This window comes from Pinus tabuliformis, chromosome 6 (assembly GCF_031772625.1).
Source record: "Pinus tabuliformis cultivar Carrire ecotype Pingquan chromosome 6, CPIR1, whole genome shotgun sequence".
Lineage (NCBI taxonomy): Eukaryota > Viridiplantae > Streptophyta > Pinopsida > Pinales > Pinaceae > Pinus > Pinus tabuliformis.
Genome location: NC_142292.1, coordinates 368,104,610 through 368,123,887, shown reverse-complemented (window position 1 = coordinate 368,123,887; position 19,278 = coordinate 368,104,610). Strand labels below are relative to the sequence as shown.

Here is a 19,278-nt window from a genome sequence, read left to right as displayed (position 1 = left end):
AAAGACCATTTAGGACTTATAAGAAAACTGAAACAAAGCCACCGAATGTCATATATAACGCAGATTCAGAGCAAGAAGAAGAGGAAGAGGAAACAACCTCACAGACTGATGATGAAGAAGAAGTAGCTGAATGCCACGGAATGTGGGATTTTATACTCCCCAACTCTGATACCGATAATGAAGAAGAAGCCTTCCCGGTTACTACTAGAAGTAAAAGTACTTCTAAACCTGCCCAGGCAACTTCAAAGAAAAGGAGTGCAAGTGCTACCACAACAAAGGAAAAGATTCCTCCAAAGAAATCACCTGTGGTAGTTCCCCAAAACCAGCCTTCAACTTCTAATTCTCCTTCAACATCTAAAACATTAGTGGTATCTGATTCAATGGAATATAACATTGTTGATGACATGAAGAAAACTAAAGCAAACATAACTATGTTTGAACTTAGTAAATTAAAGCATCAGCAAAAATTACTTCTTAAAGAATTGAATGCCGTTCCCTCTACACCCCTTCCCAGTGCAAAAGCTGCCAATGATTCAGGCCAACCTCCTCCAGGTATGGTTGAAGCTACCGATTCAGTTTTAATTGGAGATAGATCGAATTCCCATACTCCACCCTTCCTGCTGACCTACGAGATTTATAACAGAAACCTGCACAACTGTTTAATTGACTCAGGGGCATCATCTAACATAATGCCAGCTTCAGTTTGCTCTAAACTGAACATTGAACCCCAGAAGTCTGCTATTCATATTGTACAGTTGGACAGGACCAAAGTGCAAGTTGTGGGAGAAATTAATTCCGTAACTATCAGGTTGTCTGCTGATCCCAGAGTTGTACAGAGGATTGACATCCTAATAGCCGATATACCTGAATTTTACGGTTTAATTCTAAGTAGGGTTTGGTCCGAAAAATTGCATGGGTATATTTCCACAAATTGGTCACATATGTGGCTTCCCTATAAGGGCAAGCCAAATCAAATAAGGATCGATCGAGAGAAGCACATGACCCACACCGTTACTGAATTTGAGCAAGAAAACCAACCTGTAGCGTTCAACAACAACATTTTGGGGAATTATTCGTCAGAGTCATTCTTTGGCAACTTTGTTGCCCAACCATCTCCTTTTTCAGTCAATCATTTTACATCTCAGATTGAAAATTTTTCACAAACTGATAAGTCTAGATGTTTTAATGATGCTGAGGAAAATGTAAATACTTTAGTTAATACCTCTTTATTTTGGTCTTTATATTTTGATGGCTCTAAGTCCAGCGAGGGCTCAGGAGCAGGTTGCATTTTGGTTAGTCCACAAGGAGAAAAGACAATGCTGTCTTGTAGGTTAGAATTTGAATGCACTAACAACATAGCCGAATATGAAGCTTTAGTCCAGGGATTATATAAAGCAATCGGCCTTAAAGTGCAATACCTAAAAGTATTTGGCGATTCTGAAATTATTGTTAAACAGGTGAGGAATGCAATTCATTGTCTTTCAAATCACCTCAAGCATTATCAATCGTTAGTACATGATCTTACCTCACACTTTTTAGCATTTAACATTTCCTCCATTCCTAGGTCGCAAAACTCGGCAGCCGACCTACTAGCCAATGTAGCTTCCAAGCTTCTACCTTCTGAAGACTACAGCCCTGATAGATTTTCTGTAGAATTACTTTTTAGACCTTCAATTCCCGACAATGTCACTAATTGGAGAGTATTTAACCATGATGAAGATATTTTACAATTTCTAACTTCTGAAAAGTCCTATGACGATCAAATTATTGAGGAAAATGACCACGACCTACAAATTAAAGAAACACCTCAGGAAAATTCAATTCCTAAACCAGTGGTAAAGCTCGAAGATCTTTATGATATCAAAGACAGGTTTAAACCTGTAATTAATGCAAAGCTCCAAAGTTCTACCCTTAGGTTTGAATTGATAAATCTAGGTACTGACCATGCTCCTCAAAACATTAATTTAGGATTAGGACTTTCCTTGGAAGAGAAGGAGGCATTCATTAAACTGTTAAGAAAAAACAAACAGGTCTTTGCTTGGAAGTATGATGATTTGAAGACATATGATACATCCATTATCCAGCACACCATTCCTATGCTTCCTGATTAGAAACCAATTCAGCAGAAGTTAAGAAAAATACATCCAAATTTAGAGAGCCAGATAAAGTCGGAACTTAACAAACTCTTGAAAGCAAAAATTATTTTTCCTGTCCGACACTCAAACTGGGTCTCTAATATGGTGCCAGTCAGAAAGAAAAATGGCGACATTCGAATTTGTATTGACTTCAGAAATTTAAACAAAGCGAGCTTGAAAGACAACTTCCCATTACCTACTATGGAGCAAATACTCCAATCAGTAGCAGGCTCTGAATTGATGTCTTTTCTTGATGGATTCTCAGGATATAACCAGGTTCTGGTTCATCCTGATGACCAACTTAAAACCACATTCAGAACAAAATGGGGAACATATGCGTATCAGAAAATGCCTTTCGGACTTATAAATGCAGGAGCGACATTCCAAAGAGCTATGGATATAGCCTTTAGAGGGTTGATTAATAGAACAGTAGTCGTCTATCTAGACGATATTACTGTATTCTCTAAGAAGAGGTATAATCATTTGCATGATCTAAATCAAATCTTTCAGCGTTGCAAAAGATATGGTATTTCTCTCAACCCAAAAAAGTCTTTCTTTGCTCTTGATCAAGGAAAACTCTTAGGTTTTATTGTATCCAAAGATGGCATTTATATCGACCCTGATCGGATCAAAGAAATCTCTGAAATCCCTTTCCCACACAATAAAAATTCGATGCAGTCATTTTTAGGCCAGATTAATTTTGTTAAAAGATTTGTTCCTGATTTTTCTCAAATTATATTACCACTTCAAACAATGATCAAGAAGAATTCAGTCTTCAAGTGGGGATCAGCAGAAAAGCAAGCTTTTGATATAATCAAACAATCAATAATCAATGCCCCAGCCTTGAATACTCCAAATTTTTCTAATCATTTTACATTGTATACAATTGCATCCGACGTATCTTATGCTGCAGTCCTCACGCAAATAAATGAACACAATTTGGAAGCACCCATTTCATTCTTCAGCTCAAATATTCAGGGTGCTGAATTAAATTACTCCGATGTAGAAAAACAAGCCTTTGCTGTATTTAAAGCAGTCAAACATTATAGACCCTTCCTTTTGAAAACCCATACAAAAGTGATAGTTCCTTTCCCGGCAGTTAGGCAACTATTAATCCAAAAAGAGCTGGGTGAAAAAAGAGCAAATTGGGTCACAGCGCTCCAAGAGTATGACTTAGAAATTAGGCCAGTAAAGATTGTTAGGGGTCAAGGTTTTTGTAGGATATTGGCAGGAGCATCCCACATTCCAGAATCAAGCGATACAGATCAAACTCAAGAAATCAATCAGATAAGTGTTACTGATTCTGGATCTCAATATGCAGATTTAATATTTTATTTAAAGAATGGTTATGCACCTCCAAATTTGTCTTACAAAAACAAAAGGGCCATTAGGTTAAAAGCGAAGAATTTTACAATTATTGATGACGTGCTTTTTAGGCAGAATTATGATTCTATCTTGTTAAGATGCCTTGAGAAACCTGAAGCCCAAAAGGTTTTGCAGGAGTTACATGATGGACCAGCAGGAGGACATTTCGGAGCTGACACAACAGCTCACAAAATTATTCATGCTGGTTACTATTGGCCTACTTTGTTTAAAGATGCCCACGAGTATGTAAGGAAATGTCTCAATTGTCAAACTGCTAGTGGAAGACAACGTAAATCAGCTTTCCCTCTGCAACCAATCAACATTGAACAACCATTTGAGCAATGGGGATTGGATATCATTGGGGAAATCACTCCATCGTCTTCAAAACAGCATAAGTATATCCCTACTGCTACCGATTATTTTACTAAGTGGGTTGAGGCAATCCCTTTAAAGACAGCAAATCCTGAAGCAATCATTGAATTCATAGATCAATTCATTATTACCAGGTTTGGTGTCCCAAATGCTCTTGTTTTTGATAATGCATCTTACTTTTCAGGCAATGCTATGTTTGATTTCGCTATTAAAAGAGGATTTAAGTTAAAATATTCTGCTAATTACTATCCCCAAGGAAATGGTTTAGCGGATTCCACTAATAAGAATCTGATTAAAATCATTAAGCGAACTATCGAACAAAATCAAAAAAATTGGCACAAATCCTTAGTGTTTGCATTATGGGCTGATAGGATAACACAGAAAGCTTCTATTGGAACTTCTCCGTTTAATCTTGTGTATGGAAAAGAAGCAATACTGCCCACAAATCTTGTTCTTCCTTCTTTAGCCCTAGTTCAGTTCATTGAGGAAAATCCTTCCTCTTCTATTCAGCTTAGACATGACCAAATTCTAAAATTAGAAGAGGAAAGAGAAAAAGCCAAGGTTGTTCACGCCAAACATCAGCAAGTCATCAAAGCAGCTTTTGATTCAGTCTCATCCGGTTCAAAACAATTCCAAGTCAGTGATTTAGTTCTGAAATGGGACAAAGCCCATGAGGACAAGGGTAAACACTCCAAGTTCCAGAAGTTGTGGCTTGGACCATTTCAGATCTGTGAGAAGATAGGCCATTCAACCTTTATATTGCAAGATTTATCAGGTTTGAGAGATTCTCTCCCTGTTAATGGCCTTATCTTGAAGAAATTCTTTAACTGAGGAGGTAACCCCTTCTCCTTTCATTTCAGTAGGATTTTATAGTTTGTAGGATTCTTAGAAAATAAGGTTGTGAGATATCTTCCATTGACCTTTTGCTGTGTTTGAAAAGTTGTCCCACAAAACTAGTATGAACATTTGCTTTTAAATAATAGAACTTTTAACCAAAAAAGGATAATTTCTAGGAAATTAGATATCATTTTATTCTGAAACCACAGTTCAAGTTTTGTCAACTCCTCTCAAAGCATAGAAGTATTGTATATCATTTTCTGTTTTCAAATTGGTCTCAAAAGGTTATCAATATCAAGATAGAAATCAATCCAGTTTCAGCATCTTCAACTCTTACCCTATCATCCATTTACTCTTAAGGAGAAGTTTGTTCACCCCATTCACTAAAGTTTATGATTATTCAGAGTGTAATTCTAAAATATAAGATATTAAAGATAAGAGGTCTTATTACAAGCCTGCTTACCATGTTCATAGGGAAATAGTTTATCTGACATTACCAATACTGCAAACCAAAACAGGGTAATGGCTTGAAATTACAAGACAAGGGGTCTCATCACGAGCTAGCTTGTTCAGTTAGACTACTACCAGTGAATGGCATTGTCAATAGCTGGCCACCAAACCAGGACAATGGCTTTTTATCTTATCAACAACAGAAAAGAAAATGAAGTACAAAATATGAAAACATATTTTGAATTCATTCTGTTAATCACACTCTTAATTGGATGGGACAATGGACAATCACATGGTTAAAAGGTATCCCTGTCGAAACTATAGTTGTTTGCTGGCAGCAGAGGCTCTACCTATGACAGAGGAGTTCATTTTAAAAGCTGATTTGGAAAGGTTTTCTGTTTTATCATTATAAACTAATAAAGGCCTATTTTGAAGCTTAGAATGTTTTTGTTCTCTTAGAAAGGGGAGGAAGTTAACAAAATAGTTTCATTTTATTCAGAATGCATATATATCTGGTTATATTAGAATTTTTCCCCTTTTGATTGAAACTCTATTTTTTAAAAAGCTTAAGTATTTCTATCATTTCCAGAGATAACTGGTTCTTCCAGCGAATCGCCAATTGTTGAGCTCTACAACAACCCCCCATTTCATATCATTTTCATTTATAAATATTAACATATGAAATGGGTCCCTTTAAAGATTAATTGGTATCAATACTTATATTGTTCAAAAAGGTCCGATAATCAAATAAACTCATAAAACCCTTTTGAAAAAACAGTTTAAAGAAATAAGGCAAATCTTTGTCATTGCGATAAAGCGATCGCAAGATCACATATCGCAATGACATAAGAAATATAAATGAACGGCACATTGATTTCCACTTCATGCACATTTTAAAAGCGCCCCATGCCATTATCCCCGATGCGATGCGAAATCGGCGATCGGATATCGGCGGTAATCTTTACTTAAGTCTTAATGTGTTCAAGGCTTTTTCCCCTGATGCGATATCGCAATCGGCGATCGGCAATATCCAATGCACATCATTAAGGCGCACAGGTCATACCTCCGATGCGATCCGATATCGCTATCGGCGATCGGCGATACACTATATGTGCACTTTATAATCCTCATTCTCCCGACGCGATGCGATAAAGCGCAGTTCTCAATAAAAAGCCGTTAAGTGATGGGATATCACAATTCATTCATATTTAAAGCTTGATCGGTTAAGCAGTCATTTACCTGCACTCAACCGCCAAAACGCCCACTGCACGCTTAAGTGAATTATTCAGCCAAATAACGATATAATGGGCATTTAAGGAATGACAGGTTTTAAACGGCCAATCAATGAGATCATAATTCTTAAAATCTTTCCATGGATTGTGTCCGCGCCTATTTTTAAAGACTAATCCCTTATTACGCACCTATGCATATGTTCTCATTACTGGCAAGTTTTCATTGCTATCTCTGTATTACGCACATTTGTCTCTCTGTGCAGAATCCATCCGAAAGAGAAAACTCAAACAAGATGGGGAAGAAATCTAAGAAGACCGCAGGCGCTTCCGCTACACCAGTTGCAGGACAAGTTGCTGTGGACAAGAAGAAGGGCTTAATTTCCGATACTACATGCACGGGCCTCACCAGAGTCACTTGGCAAGGCACTTACAATTTGATTGAAGCCGAACAACCAGAAAAGACAGTAATAGAAGCTACTGCGGATCCTACTCGCAAGTCTGATTGTACTCTCAAAGATTTAGCCGACTCTTTCCTTCACAGAATAGCGGCTAGGGAGCAAATTCTCCCATACACAGATGTAGTGCGGTGGGCGATTCAAGAAATCCCAATTTTGGACAGAACTTTCAACACTAGAGATGGGAGAATCTTCGGATCGTTCAGGCCAGATGATCTAAGGCTAATGTATCATTTGCCCGAGCCGGAGAAGATATATAATAAAGCATTCCTGGAGAAGTTTGCAAGTGAAAATGAAGTTGAATCCGAACCCATCCGGGATTGGAGACAAAATCCAGCCAAACACAAGCACGAATCTTCGAGTAAGTACTCGGTCGACTCTCTGGCTTCTCCTTATTGCTATGCGGGGATAATGATGTGTAGATTATGCGGATTGCATGACTCGGCTAATTTTACCATAGAGATGGTTCCTCTAATGGAGGCAGCTGTAAACGGTATAATTATGGATTGGGCCACCATCCTTTCTGACAAATTAGCACAAGTTGTGCGTGACTTTAGACATCAGACTATCGTCACAGAAAGGAAAATTCCCCCATTTTATTACAGTGCATATATCTTAGATACACTATGTTTCAATTCTGAATTCCCCGTGCTCGGCTGGAGGTGGACGCCACAAGATCCCACGGCCATCCACATATACCATCAGAAACTATGGAAGTCCTCTTACAAGCACCATCTGTACCAAGTCTGCAATGGCTTTATGGTGCCTATTTACTATTCTATTTTTGACAAACCCATTCCCAAGATTTCCTATCAAGCTTCCTTTGATATAACAGCGGTAGCAAGTTGGTTTGGGGAGGAGAGATTTACCTACATAAGAGTTTTCGGCAGCCAAGCCGACCCACATGTTCTCCCTTTGTATATACCAGATAAGCTGCTAGCAAGAGAAATCTCCTATCAGATTATGGCTGAGAGTGTTACACAAACTCTCAAGAAAGAAAAGAAGAGGGGCTGGCCCTCTTTTCCCTTCAGGTGTGGTGTCTATACTCTGCATGATCTCAAACATGCTGAAAAGGAAGCCACAAAGCTTCAATCTTTAACTCTGGCGACTATTCCAAACAGGCCATATGATCCAAAGAAAGTTGCCTACAATGCATTAGAACAGGCCAAATTGACAAAATTTGAGCACAAAGAAGATATATTTGACGACCTATTCGTTTCAGTCGAAACAATAGGTCAGGCTAAAGAACTCGCTCGAATGAAATATAAGGATGAAGGGCTGACTGAGTTTAATAAGCTTAGAGAACAGAGGTTGCAAACTCTGCCTCTAGATTTGCTAGCAACAACCCCAGCGACATCATCAAGCGGGCCTGTTCAGCAACAATCAAAGGAACCTCCGATGGTAACAAAGGATCATAAAAAGGAACAGGAGGAAAGGCAGAGAAAATAAAAAGAAGAACGGCAGAAGAGAGCACACGAGGAGCAACAGAGGAAAGAGAAAGAGGAACAACTAAAGAAAGAACAGGGGGAAAGGCAACAGAGAGAACAAGAGGAGCAACATAAGAAAGAGCAGGAAAAAGAACGGGAAGAGTCCCGAGCCGAAAAGGAGAAACAGACCACCACCGATGTCAATGTGGACACTACCATAGACCCCAAACTATTCCAGGAATGGCAGCAATTTCATTCCATCATCAGTGGATTGGAATGTTCAAAAGATGGGGACACTTCCAAGACAAATGACACGCAGGACATCACTTCACCTCCAGTTCTAAGTGGAACCAGCGGCCCACCCATTTCTAAGGATGTTGAAGTAATACCAAAGGACCCCTCCGAGCAAATCATTCTTCAGGTAGAAGATATTCCTCCCTTAGATGTTTTCTACAGCCCGAGGCATAGAGCAGTTGTAAAGCGATCAAGGAAAAGACGAAGGACTGATCAACCTTCTATCTTTCCAGAGCAAACAGTCACGGGTAATGTAGTATGGAAGGAGGAATTGGACCCCTCCGATGACCTAACAAAGCTATCACAGTATGCAGGAGCCTATTCCGCAGAAATAATCGACAAGGCATCGGAGGTAAGTCTTCTACTTAAGACTAAGGACCAAGAAATTTTTGCACTACAGGCAGAATTGGCCGAGACAAAGCAGAAGGCAGCGCAAGCAGAGGAACAGTTGCTGGCACAACAGCAAATGAATGATCAATTAACCCAGCAATTGCAGGAAGAAAAGCAAAGGATTGACCAAAATGCAATCCAGAAACAAAAGGAATTGTCGGAGGCATTGGCACAATTGAAAGCAGCAAATGAGCAAATGATGAAAATAAAAGATGAGAAAATCGCTCAATTGTCATCACAGCTTGAAATAATCAAAGGCGCTCCACAGGTGGATGAGTTCAGAAAGGAAGCATCACTAATAAACAATGCATTGATATCACAAATTAGGCTCCTTTGTCGACAACTCACTGAGGCAAAACCATTGTGTGAGTTAACTACATCCATTAATCAGCAGGTAGAGAAGGCCAGGAATGAGTTAGACCAGGCCGAAGAGATCATAAGTGGATATCTTGACTGGCAAGATTCTGATCAAGGGAGAGAAGCAAATTTGCCCAAGATTTCAGAAACATATAAAGACATACTTTTTACAGAATGGCACACTCAGGTGATGAAAGCAGAAAGGGCAGCTTTAAGGTGCAAATCAACCTCCAGCAACCTAGTTGATCTGGTTAACAACACTCTCTATCTAGCGAATATGATCTCCCAATGTATGCCAGGAAAGATAACAACTACAAACATGTTGGAGAAAATGTGTTATCTTGACTTGGAGGAGAAAGGGAGATTAATCGCTGGGGTTAACAGTTTGACCTTCGATGCATATTGGCTTTTCTTGATTAAGCCGCACACACAGAGAGTCGCCCTTAAGTGTTTAACAGATGCAATCGGGTGTATAATTCCCGACATTCAGGATGCCACCTATGCTGCCCAGCTCAGTTCGCATCTCAACAAACCGCCTGAAGTAGAGCCAATGCTTGCGATAAGCCAGCTCAGGTTTAAAGGCAAGCAGCCTACCTGATGAATCATGCTGCCGATTGCCAGATCGCTCCGGGAAATAGGATCAATATTTATTGATGCCAATTAAGTAGGATTTCTGTTTATTAGATATTTAGATTAGTTTAGTATTTATAGACCCTTTCATTGTTTTGGAAAGGGTCGTAAAGTTTTGTAACAGACTTAATAGACTGAAGTTTGTACTATTGTGCTTCAGTCAATATTATTTTATGAAACTGGGCCAATTGTTCTTAATTTAACAAGGAAGCTTCTTTATGCAATTGTGCACTATTGTCGTTGTTGAGGATGTTTTTGCGTTGAAGGAAGAACTACAAATAGTGATTGATATTTGGGAGTGTCAAGCAGCTCATATGGTATTTCTATCTATGTCTGAATTCATTCCTTTTATATGAATTGTTATGTGATTATTCTTGCTATTGTTGATTATATGCATGCGCTGTAACAACAGATCTTTATTCATTCCACTATTGGATGTTTTACGATGTGCCTTTCCTTTCAATCATGCATGTGACAATGATATAAATGATAAAGTGTGGTAATTTTGTTTTAATCACTCTGTTTAACTATTTAGGCACAACAATCTTGAATGAATTAATATCTATGCCTTAAAGATGGAGTCATCTATATGCCTGTCTTAAGACACAGACCATCAAACGCTACGCTTCAAAGCTCAATAAGTCCCCGGGATAGATCATAGTTATTATATTCTTGCTGATAGTTTTAGTTATTCGCTCGTCGCTAGTTTTAGTTTTAGTTATTACCCCCAGTCGAAGCCACTATTCCAAACGGAAAAGGAGCTGTACTAAGGTCTGGACTGGGTGGTTATCCCCGATGTTGTTGCAGCGATTTTCGAGGCATCAACAGGTTGCAATGTTTCTTCCAAAGGTATGACATACCTTTCCTCATAGCAAAAAATAGTAAAAATCCAAGCAAATATATATTAACAAATCATCTAACAAGTTTTAGAATTCATATATTAGACTTCCCACTAGGGTTTCATACAAATCCTAGATTTCATACATGGGAGTTAATCAATCAAAGCCATTCACATAACCAACTTCCACAAGGATTTGTTGCAAACCCTATATTTTTCAATCAGACATTAATCACAAATCAGATCTCAACAAACCTCAAATTATCACATTGTCATAAGAGATTTTTACTTTTACTAAGGTTTAACTCCAAAAACCTAGAATTTCACAAATACTATCATCTTAGAGAAGAAAACATTGACTAGGGCTTTGTTCCAAACCCTAGGATTCATGATCACCAATAAACATGTCAAACTAATATATCTAGGACTTCATCATCATGAATAGGTATTTCATAGCATGCGTTAGTAAAACCCAATTTCACAAATATCAATAAGAGTTGGGCATACAAAAAATTTGATTAGACTAGGGTTTGATAAGACAAATACACATTCCAAGGAAATAATTTCTAAGACATTATAAGTGTTTCACTTGCACATTCCACCAAAACCTAATGAGTTAGCGTTTCAATATAAGAACATAGAAAACCCAAAATTACCAAAAATTCAAGGGTTCAATATTTTAGATTTTATCATTCAACCCTAACAAGTTAGGTTTTCTTGATCATACTGAAAATCCCAAACATGACATCATGAAGTAAAAAATTTAAATGATATTTCTCAATAACCTTAAGGAGTTTAAGGTTCCATACATTCACATTAGCATACCCTTAGGTCAGGGTTTTCTAGAGAACTTGTCTACGGTTCTATAAAATCAGTTAAGAATATAAATAGGATAGATTTATCAAGTGATGAATTACCCAAAACAAGAATCATTATGATTCAATATATCTAGACATAACAATGTTAGTAATATATTTTCAAATGAATAAGAATTCAATATAAAGAAATCAATGTTTTGTAGTTTTAGGCATACCTTTGTTTCTTGACAGACCTAATCTTGGGTGACTCTCTTCAAACTCCTTGAGGATATAACATATGTTTTCCTAATCAAGACAATAGAGGGAGAATGGTGATTAGTATTAATATAATCAAAACTTAAACAAGTACATGAAACCAAAAACTAAAAGGAAATGAGATACTTATCTTTGGGAGATGTTGGGGGCTCCCTCCAAAGCTTGAGGGATACCTATAAACTTATCAAAACAAAATAAAATGTATTTTCCAAAAATCATGTTAAAACCTATAAATTCTAAAACACAAAATAGGACATCTAAGACTAAAAGCAAAGGACTTAGTAGTGTAAGTTCCTTATGTTAGATTCTTTGGGTTTGTATTTCTTTGGATCTTCTTCTTCAACAATGTTAGAATGATCTCTTTCTCTCTTCTTATTTCTTGGATTTTCAGGACAATCAATCTTATAGTGACCCTTCTTATGGCATTAATAGCATTCTAGCTTGGACATGTCAAATTTCTTCCTTGGTCTTTTCGATTTCTTTCCTTTATGTTGAGTAATGTAGGCATTTGAAACATCTTCAGAATTGGAAACTAATGAGATCCTCAATTCTTCTTGACTGTACGTAGTCCATAGTTCTTCAAAAGTGGGAGCATCCTTCCAACTGTTAAGTCCTGCAACAAATGCACCACAAGAAGGTGGCAGATCTAATAGAGTAGTAATCACGAGTTCTTTATCTGGAACAATTTCATCAATAGCCAAAAGATCATCCCTTATTCTTGCTATCTTCAGAAAGAAGGAGGCCACTGTGTCTTCTTTAGTCATCTTTGTGGTCCTTAGCTCATTCTTCAAACTTGCTACTTGACCAACATTCTTAATAGTGAATAACTTTGACAAGGCTTCATATATTTCCTGAGCATGATTCATGTTGGTTATGAATGGGATAAGGTTGTCCTTTATTCCTTCCACCGTTAGATTCATGACCACCGATTCTAGTTCCCTGAACTTTACTTTGGCAACATCACTGGAGTCTTTAGTAGGCTTCTTTACTTTTCCTTTGACCAAGTCTGTAACCTTGCTCTTTTCAAGGATGAGGTCAATCCTCTTTTTCCAAGACATGTAGTTAGAAGCTCCTTCAAGTTTTCTCTCCCTTGACTGTGTTAGACATTGTCTTTGAATTTGGTAGACTTATTTCCTTGAATAACCTTTTTGAATGAATCCTTGACTAAGTGCTTGAGACTACCTTTTTATTCTTTCTTAACCAAAGCTCTAATACCATGTTAGAAAACTAGAAAGGCATCAAGATTTTCTTATACTTGATAATTACTTGTGATGTTCTTGACTTATTATTAAGTTTTCTTTATATCTTCTTTCTTTAGTTCTTCAAGTAATTACCAAATAAAAAGCACATAAAAAAATGGACACCAGATATAGGCACTATTCCAAGGAAAAACCCCCTTCGAGGGTAAAACCTAGTCAAAATTATCTTCCTTTCAATAATATTCTTTGACTCTTCACCCTAGACAAAAACCAAACCTTCCCTCCACACCAAGTCAACATCCCAGATATTCGACCTCTTTTCTAGCAACTTCGACTGTGTAGAAACTTCCAACATCGGGTAGCTTCCGAGATCATCGAAACTTGGAAGACTTTGATCTCTCAAACTAGGGTAAGAAAAAGAGAGAGAGAGGAACCAAAATAACATTTTTCTTCTTCTCCTTAGGTACCACCCAACTCACATTTACTTTGGCTTCCTTAGACCCACTTCACACTTCTCCAGCTTCCTTAGAGATATCGAACTTGCTTGAGATGATATGCTCCAAATGAATTCGACTTGCTTCTATTTATAAGCTTCAAGGGAGGTCAAATATGGGTCCTTAGGCTGACTTGATCACTTCTGGGCCGACTTGGTGTAGAGGATACATAAATCATATTTGACTCAATACCAAAACCTTTTTACACGATTCAAAAGCCCAAGAAGGGTCTCTTTGAATATATAATGACTCTATAAACTCAATATTAATCCTAGGAGTCCACAATGGGGACCTTGACAAATATAATGATGACCCACACATGAAACTCATGCTTTAATAAGTCATTGTTACAATAATAAAAATTATTTTCTTTATTCTTTTGACAAGTACATTTCATGATGACTCAAATACATTAAATGAAGACCGAACCTAGTTACATTTTTTAACACTTCCCCTTGTGGGATGCGGATAAATTGCAGATCCATGTGCCTTCTCCTTGGGCTATGTAGCCTTTGCTATGAAAATCACACTTTCTTTGAAATTTTAAAGAAAATCCGAAAATTTACAATGATGTTGATTAAAAAAATACTCAATGCTGAATATAATGCTTGAGTTATTTCCCATTGACTCGCAATGAGAAATATTGTCCTTCCAGATTCTATAGGATGAATGCATTATTTCCTTTAACTTATGCAATGTTGAAAGGTACCAACCATAAGTTATCAAACTTCCCATGTCTGCCTTTTTCTTCTCTTCTTGCATCCCATCTGAGAACTAAATATCCTTGTCTGAAATCTCTTTCCTTGGCCTTCCTGTCAAACAAACTCTTCATCTTGTCTTGATATTGTCAAATTTTATGTTGAACTTCATCTCTGTCCTGATTTAGCTCAATGATCTGATTTATTGTTCTTGAAAAATCATTTGCTTCTTCATATGACTCTTGCAAAAACTTCATGACTAGAAATGTCAATTGTGTAGGGAAGATAACTTCTATTCCATAAACAAGTTGAAACTGAGATTTGCGAGATTTACCAGTATATCTTTTAGGTGAAACCCTATTTGGCCACACTGCATATTTGAGATGACTGTCTAAACTCCTTTTGTGATCTGCTAACACTTTCTTAATAACTATAATCATACTTTTATTTGATGATTCTGCCAGCCCATTACCCTATGGATAATAAGGTGTAGAATGATATAAAGTAATATGATATTTTTGACAGAATTATATCATCTTTAGGCTACCAAAATCTTGAGTATTATCTGTAACTATTTATCTAGGAAAACCAAATCTAGAAAACATGTTTTCTTCAATGAATTATAGCACCACTATATCAGTTGAATTATTAACATGAATTGCTTTTACCGACTTTGTGAAATAATCAATGGTTGTTAATATCAATTTGCATTGATTGCTGGAGGTTGGAACTATTTCACTAAACAATGTAAACTTTGAAACGGGAACTGATACTGTTACCCGTTTTGTAGAGGTGGCAAAAAAATGACCCGATTTTCAAAAGTGTTGATGCAGAATACACATGTTTTTTTAAGAACATGCTTTTTGGAACTTTAATTTTTTTCATGTGCATTAAGTGGGTGAGGCTCGGTGAATGGTAGTGATTTTCATCCTGATTTTAAAAAGTGTGTATTCTGCATCACACCCTTTTTTTAAAAGACCTATTTTTTGACTTTAAATTTTCTAGTGTGTGAAATGTAAAAAATTATTTTCTAAATTTGATAGTTTTTGAAGTCGTCATTGTATTCATATTTTCTTGTTCTCTATCTTAATTTTTTTTTTTTTTTAGTGGGCTTTTTATTGTTTTGCGTTTTTAAATTATAAAGTCGATAGTTTGAATTTTAGATAATCTACATATTTAGACATCTTTTCAACCCCCTTAATTAATTTTTCAATCGACATGAAATAATTGTTTCTAAAAAACAACATTTTTTAACAATGGACATAAAAAATAACCATTTTTAACATAAATATAACAAAAAAACTAAACGTTTTGATAATTTTTTGCTAGAATTAACATGTCAAAATCACAATTTTTATACAAAAATATTAACTAAAAATGGTCAAATAATAGTTTTTTTTATGAATTTCATGTCAAAAGGATAATAATAACTACTTTTTTTTCAAAAAAAAATGATTAACTTAAAAATCAATGCAAAAATCACATATTACCAATATTGAACGTATAACAACCCTAATTGAGTGTTTATTCTTCTCATAAAATGTCAAAGTCAAAACATTGCAAAGCTTGAGTTACAAGCATAACTTAAATTTAATCAAGAATGTCACGTAATCCAAACTCTTCGTCCTCTAGAGTTTCATCATTGTCCTCTTCCACAATATTTTCTGTTTCATTTTGCTCATTTTGCTCATTTTCCTCTTCTAATGGGTCTTTCATGTCTGCAAATCCCCCAATATGTGTCTTTCCATACATTCCATGTAATGGTGGTTGGGGTTCCTTTGCCTTTTTTGCCACACGTGATTCACTAAAGTCCCCTTTCTTCAACCCAATTTCTTGCATTGCATCTGGAAGAAATTGAAGAGCATTAATTCTTTGCTGAATGAAATTGCATTGTAATGGATATTTCTCAATTGCAATGCAATTTCTTCCTTTTTGAAGGCAGCATGCTAGTGTTGTACCTAATTATCAAGCACAAAAAAATAATGAAGTAAATTAGTACAATGACATATTAATTAAAAAAAAGAACATATTGAAATTCAATTCCATGTGGCAAAACGTACCTGAGCCAGAAAATAAATCCAGAACCCAATCTCCTTCATTTGAACATATGTCTATAAGATAGTTAATCAATAATTGTGGTTTCTGATAAATGTTAACTATCTCTCCTTTCATTTCTTTGTCTTCATATGTTAGTTTTCTCACAACAGCATCATAAGTCAGTATTTGGCTATGACTCTTTTTGTCCACCCGATTAAAAATCATAGACATATGGCTATCATCTTTTGCCCAACTATCAATATGAATGAACTCACAGTCATTTATAAATTGTTGATCTTCATTGTCAAGAAGATTTGACTTTTGCCTGTAACATAAAATAGTAAAATTTCAATTAACTTGTACATAAATTAATTTTTCAACATTAATCAAATATACCTTTAAACATCTTACCATGTAAGCTGCATCCTTGAATTTGTTTTCCCCTTGAAGCTTGACAATAACATTGCCAACTGTGTGTCTGAATGAAATGTCACAAATCTCCATAATGGTGATGACGTCACTTCCTTAAATCCCGCCACCACTTTATTAAAAGCTTGATAAGTATAAGGGTCATTATCATAGCAAATGTTTGGAATATTGAAACCATGGGGAATATCTGCAATAACGAGGGCATAATCCCTTTTTGGTATGAGTTTCGCAATGTCTTCACAGTCGCCTTGTATTACTTGATATTGAATAGTGTCTAGCCCATTCCAAATGAAATGATTAAGAGTTGGATCAAGTTCAACATTCTTAATACGTTGCTTTCTCAGTCTTTCAATCTTTATTTTTTCAATAAAAGTCTTGAAACTGTCTGGTGCTCCATTATCTCCTTTCTTCATCTTTTACCAAACAAACAAATGTATGTGTAAGTTTTAATTTAAATTAAAAATAGTACACAGATGATTAAAACTGAATGTATAAATCAAGTTACCTTTTTAAATGCAAGATAAAAAGCTTTCAATGTTGATGTAGAACTTGAATCTGGATAGTTGCGTACAACATCATCCCAACTATCTTCATTCAACAATTTAACCATTTGTTCCTGAATTTTCATGTAAACTTTGTGACTGCATAGATAAAGTAAGAAAAAGTTAATATACTGATATGTATAACAAATACTACCAATAACAACATGTTTTAGTTAAAAGATAACTATAATCCTGGAAATAAGTAAAAATAATTCAGCAAACTTACTTTTGAAATTCTTCAGACATTTCTTCCAATGATAATTCCCCCGACTTCACACGAGATAATATTGTTTTGACAATTTTTTCATCTTTCACTCCTTGCATCGCCCTCCAAGGCGTGATGGTCATATCGTCTGGAAGTTGCTTCAGTTCAGGCGCTGATTTATTGTTGCTACATATCAATGGCTTAGACTTTCTGACCTTCTGGTTTTTAATGCCAATGTCTTCCCACATGCTAAAAATGTCATCAATCAAATTCCAAATATCTCCAGTTCTAAATGCCAATTGGAAAATGTTATCAACACCTCTGAATAAATCGCTAGATCTGTTGTCTTTTCCATTTTTTGAATTGCCTTTATCTTCAATTTGATAGCCTATTTCCATACAACATTCCTTTCGGAAATCTGTAGTAATATTGATCTTATCCCCACCACATTTTTCTAGGAATTCACTATGAATAAATCTAACCTTTTGGACCAAAGTCATAGACATCCTATATTCATTATCTGAATTATGATCCCATGCCACTAGCTTTGCTTCTGTTTCATTTAAACCAGCATAAATGATACATTTCATCGTTTCAAAACGTGGGTTATTAGGATATTCCTCCATCAATTGTCTTTGAGCTTCAACAAAATGGTTCCCCCCAAGCACATAATAATTGTATTCAAAACATTTTGACTTATCAAATGCTTCTTTGTTGGGAACTTGAAGTGGATCAACAAGAAGCACATAACTAACCACATGAGCATATGGATTGTACCTCATCAATGTCTTCAAGTTGTGAACATGCAGATGGTGCGGCTTTCTGACTTGATATTGGCATTGTCCTTCACTTGCCTTATAGGTTTGTGTCACATTTAACTGAAATGTACGACCACCATCAACTAGGTTTCTCTTTGTCAAATTCTGTCGAATGGCATTTTGTTTTGTTTTGATAATGCCATCACCTAAATCAGCTCCTGGTGTAATGATTTCTTTGCTTTCTTTTGAAGTTTCACTAGGTTCTTGACTGCTGGTAATGACTACTTCAAGATCTTCAACTCTACTTTTTTTCGTCTTAACATTCTGAAGAGATCTATTCTTGGCCATTGTTACTTTTGGTCTTTTACGACCTTCCACAATTTCAATGTCATCTTCAGTAATGGCAACATATGCTTCATTGTCAACTTCATCATCCTCAAAAGTAACTTGTTTACCCTTGCTAGATTTATCCACCAGAGGCCTTTTTTTCTGATTCTTTGGATGTAGTTTTGTAGCATCATCAATTACTACATTTTCCATGTTTTGCATATCTTCCTCTGACACTGAGTAAAAATGGCTGACAACGTTCATGATATCATTCTCTATGTAATGAATGCCTCCCACCATAATTGAACAGCTTTCAACAAAATTCTGCCAAACAAAATATCATATGTTAATATAATCAAAGTTAAAAAATATAGCGAGACATTTTCAAAACGCAAAATAAAAATACAAATAACAATACTTACCGTGTTTTGTGTCATATCATTTACGATTTGTTTACACAACTTTGTAGATACCTCTCTCCTATCATATAATGAATATGATAGTCGGTATTTAATCCTTTCATGTGACTTGGCAGTTTTTGTAAGTACGTAAACAACTTCAGTGTTTGGTACCGAACACATATCTATGACTTTTCCCATCACCTCCAAATTTTCAGTATTATTGCGTGTATCAATGTATAGATATATATTCACAGTTGTGCTCTCTCTTTCTTTCACATACCAGGCTCTTGATGGAAATTTCACCTCTTTTGAACTTTTCCAATCTGAGATTAG

General features: G+C 36.1%; 1 protein-coding gene across 1 annotated transcript in view; it reads right to left on the bottom strand.

Annotated features, from left to right (window-relative positions):
* Positions 1-17,125, bottom strand: part of LOC149258826 (uncharacterized) — a 69,734-nt gene extending 52,609 nt beyond the window's left edge. The window contains exons 1-2 of the mRNA XM_089435608.1: positions 16,695-17,125; positions 16,307-16,608 (exon numbers count right to left, since the gene is read on the bottom strand). Coding sequence (XP_089291734.1) covers positions 16,307-16,608; positions 16,695-17,125 — 733 coding nt within the window. The remainder of the gene's footprint in view (positions 1-16,306; positions 16,609-16,694) is intronic.
* Positions 17,126-19,278: the final 2,153 nt, after the last annotated feature.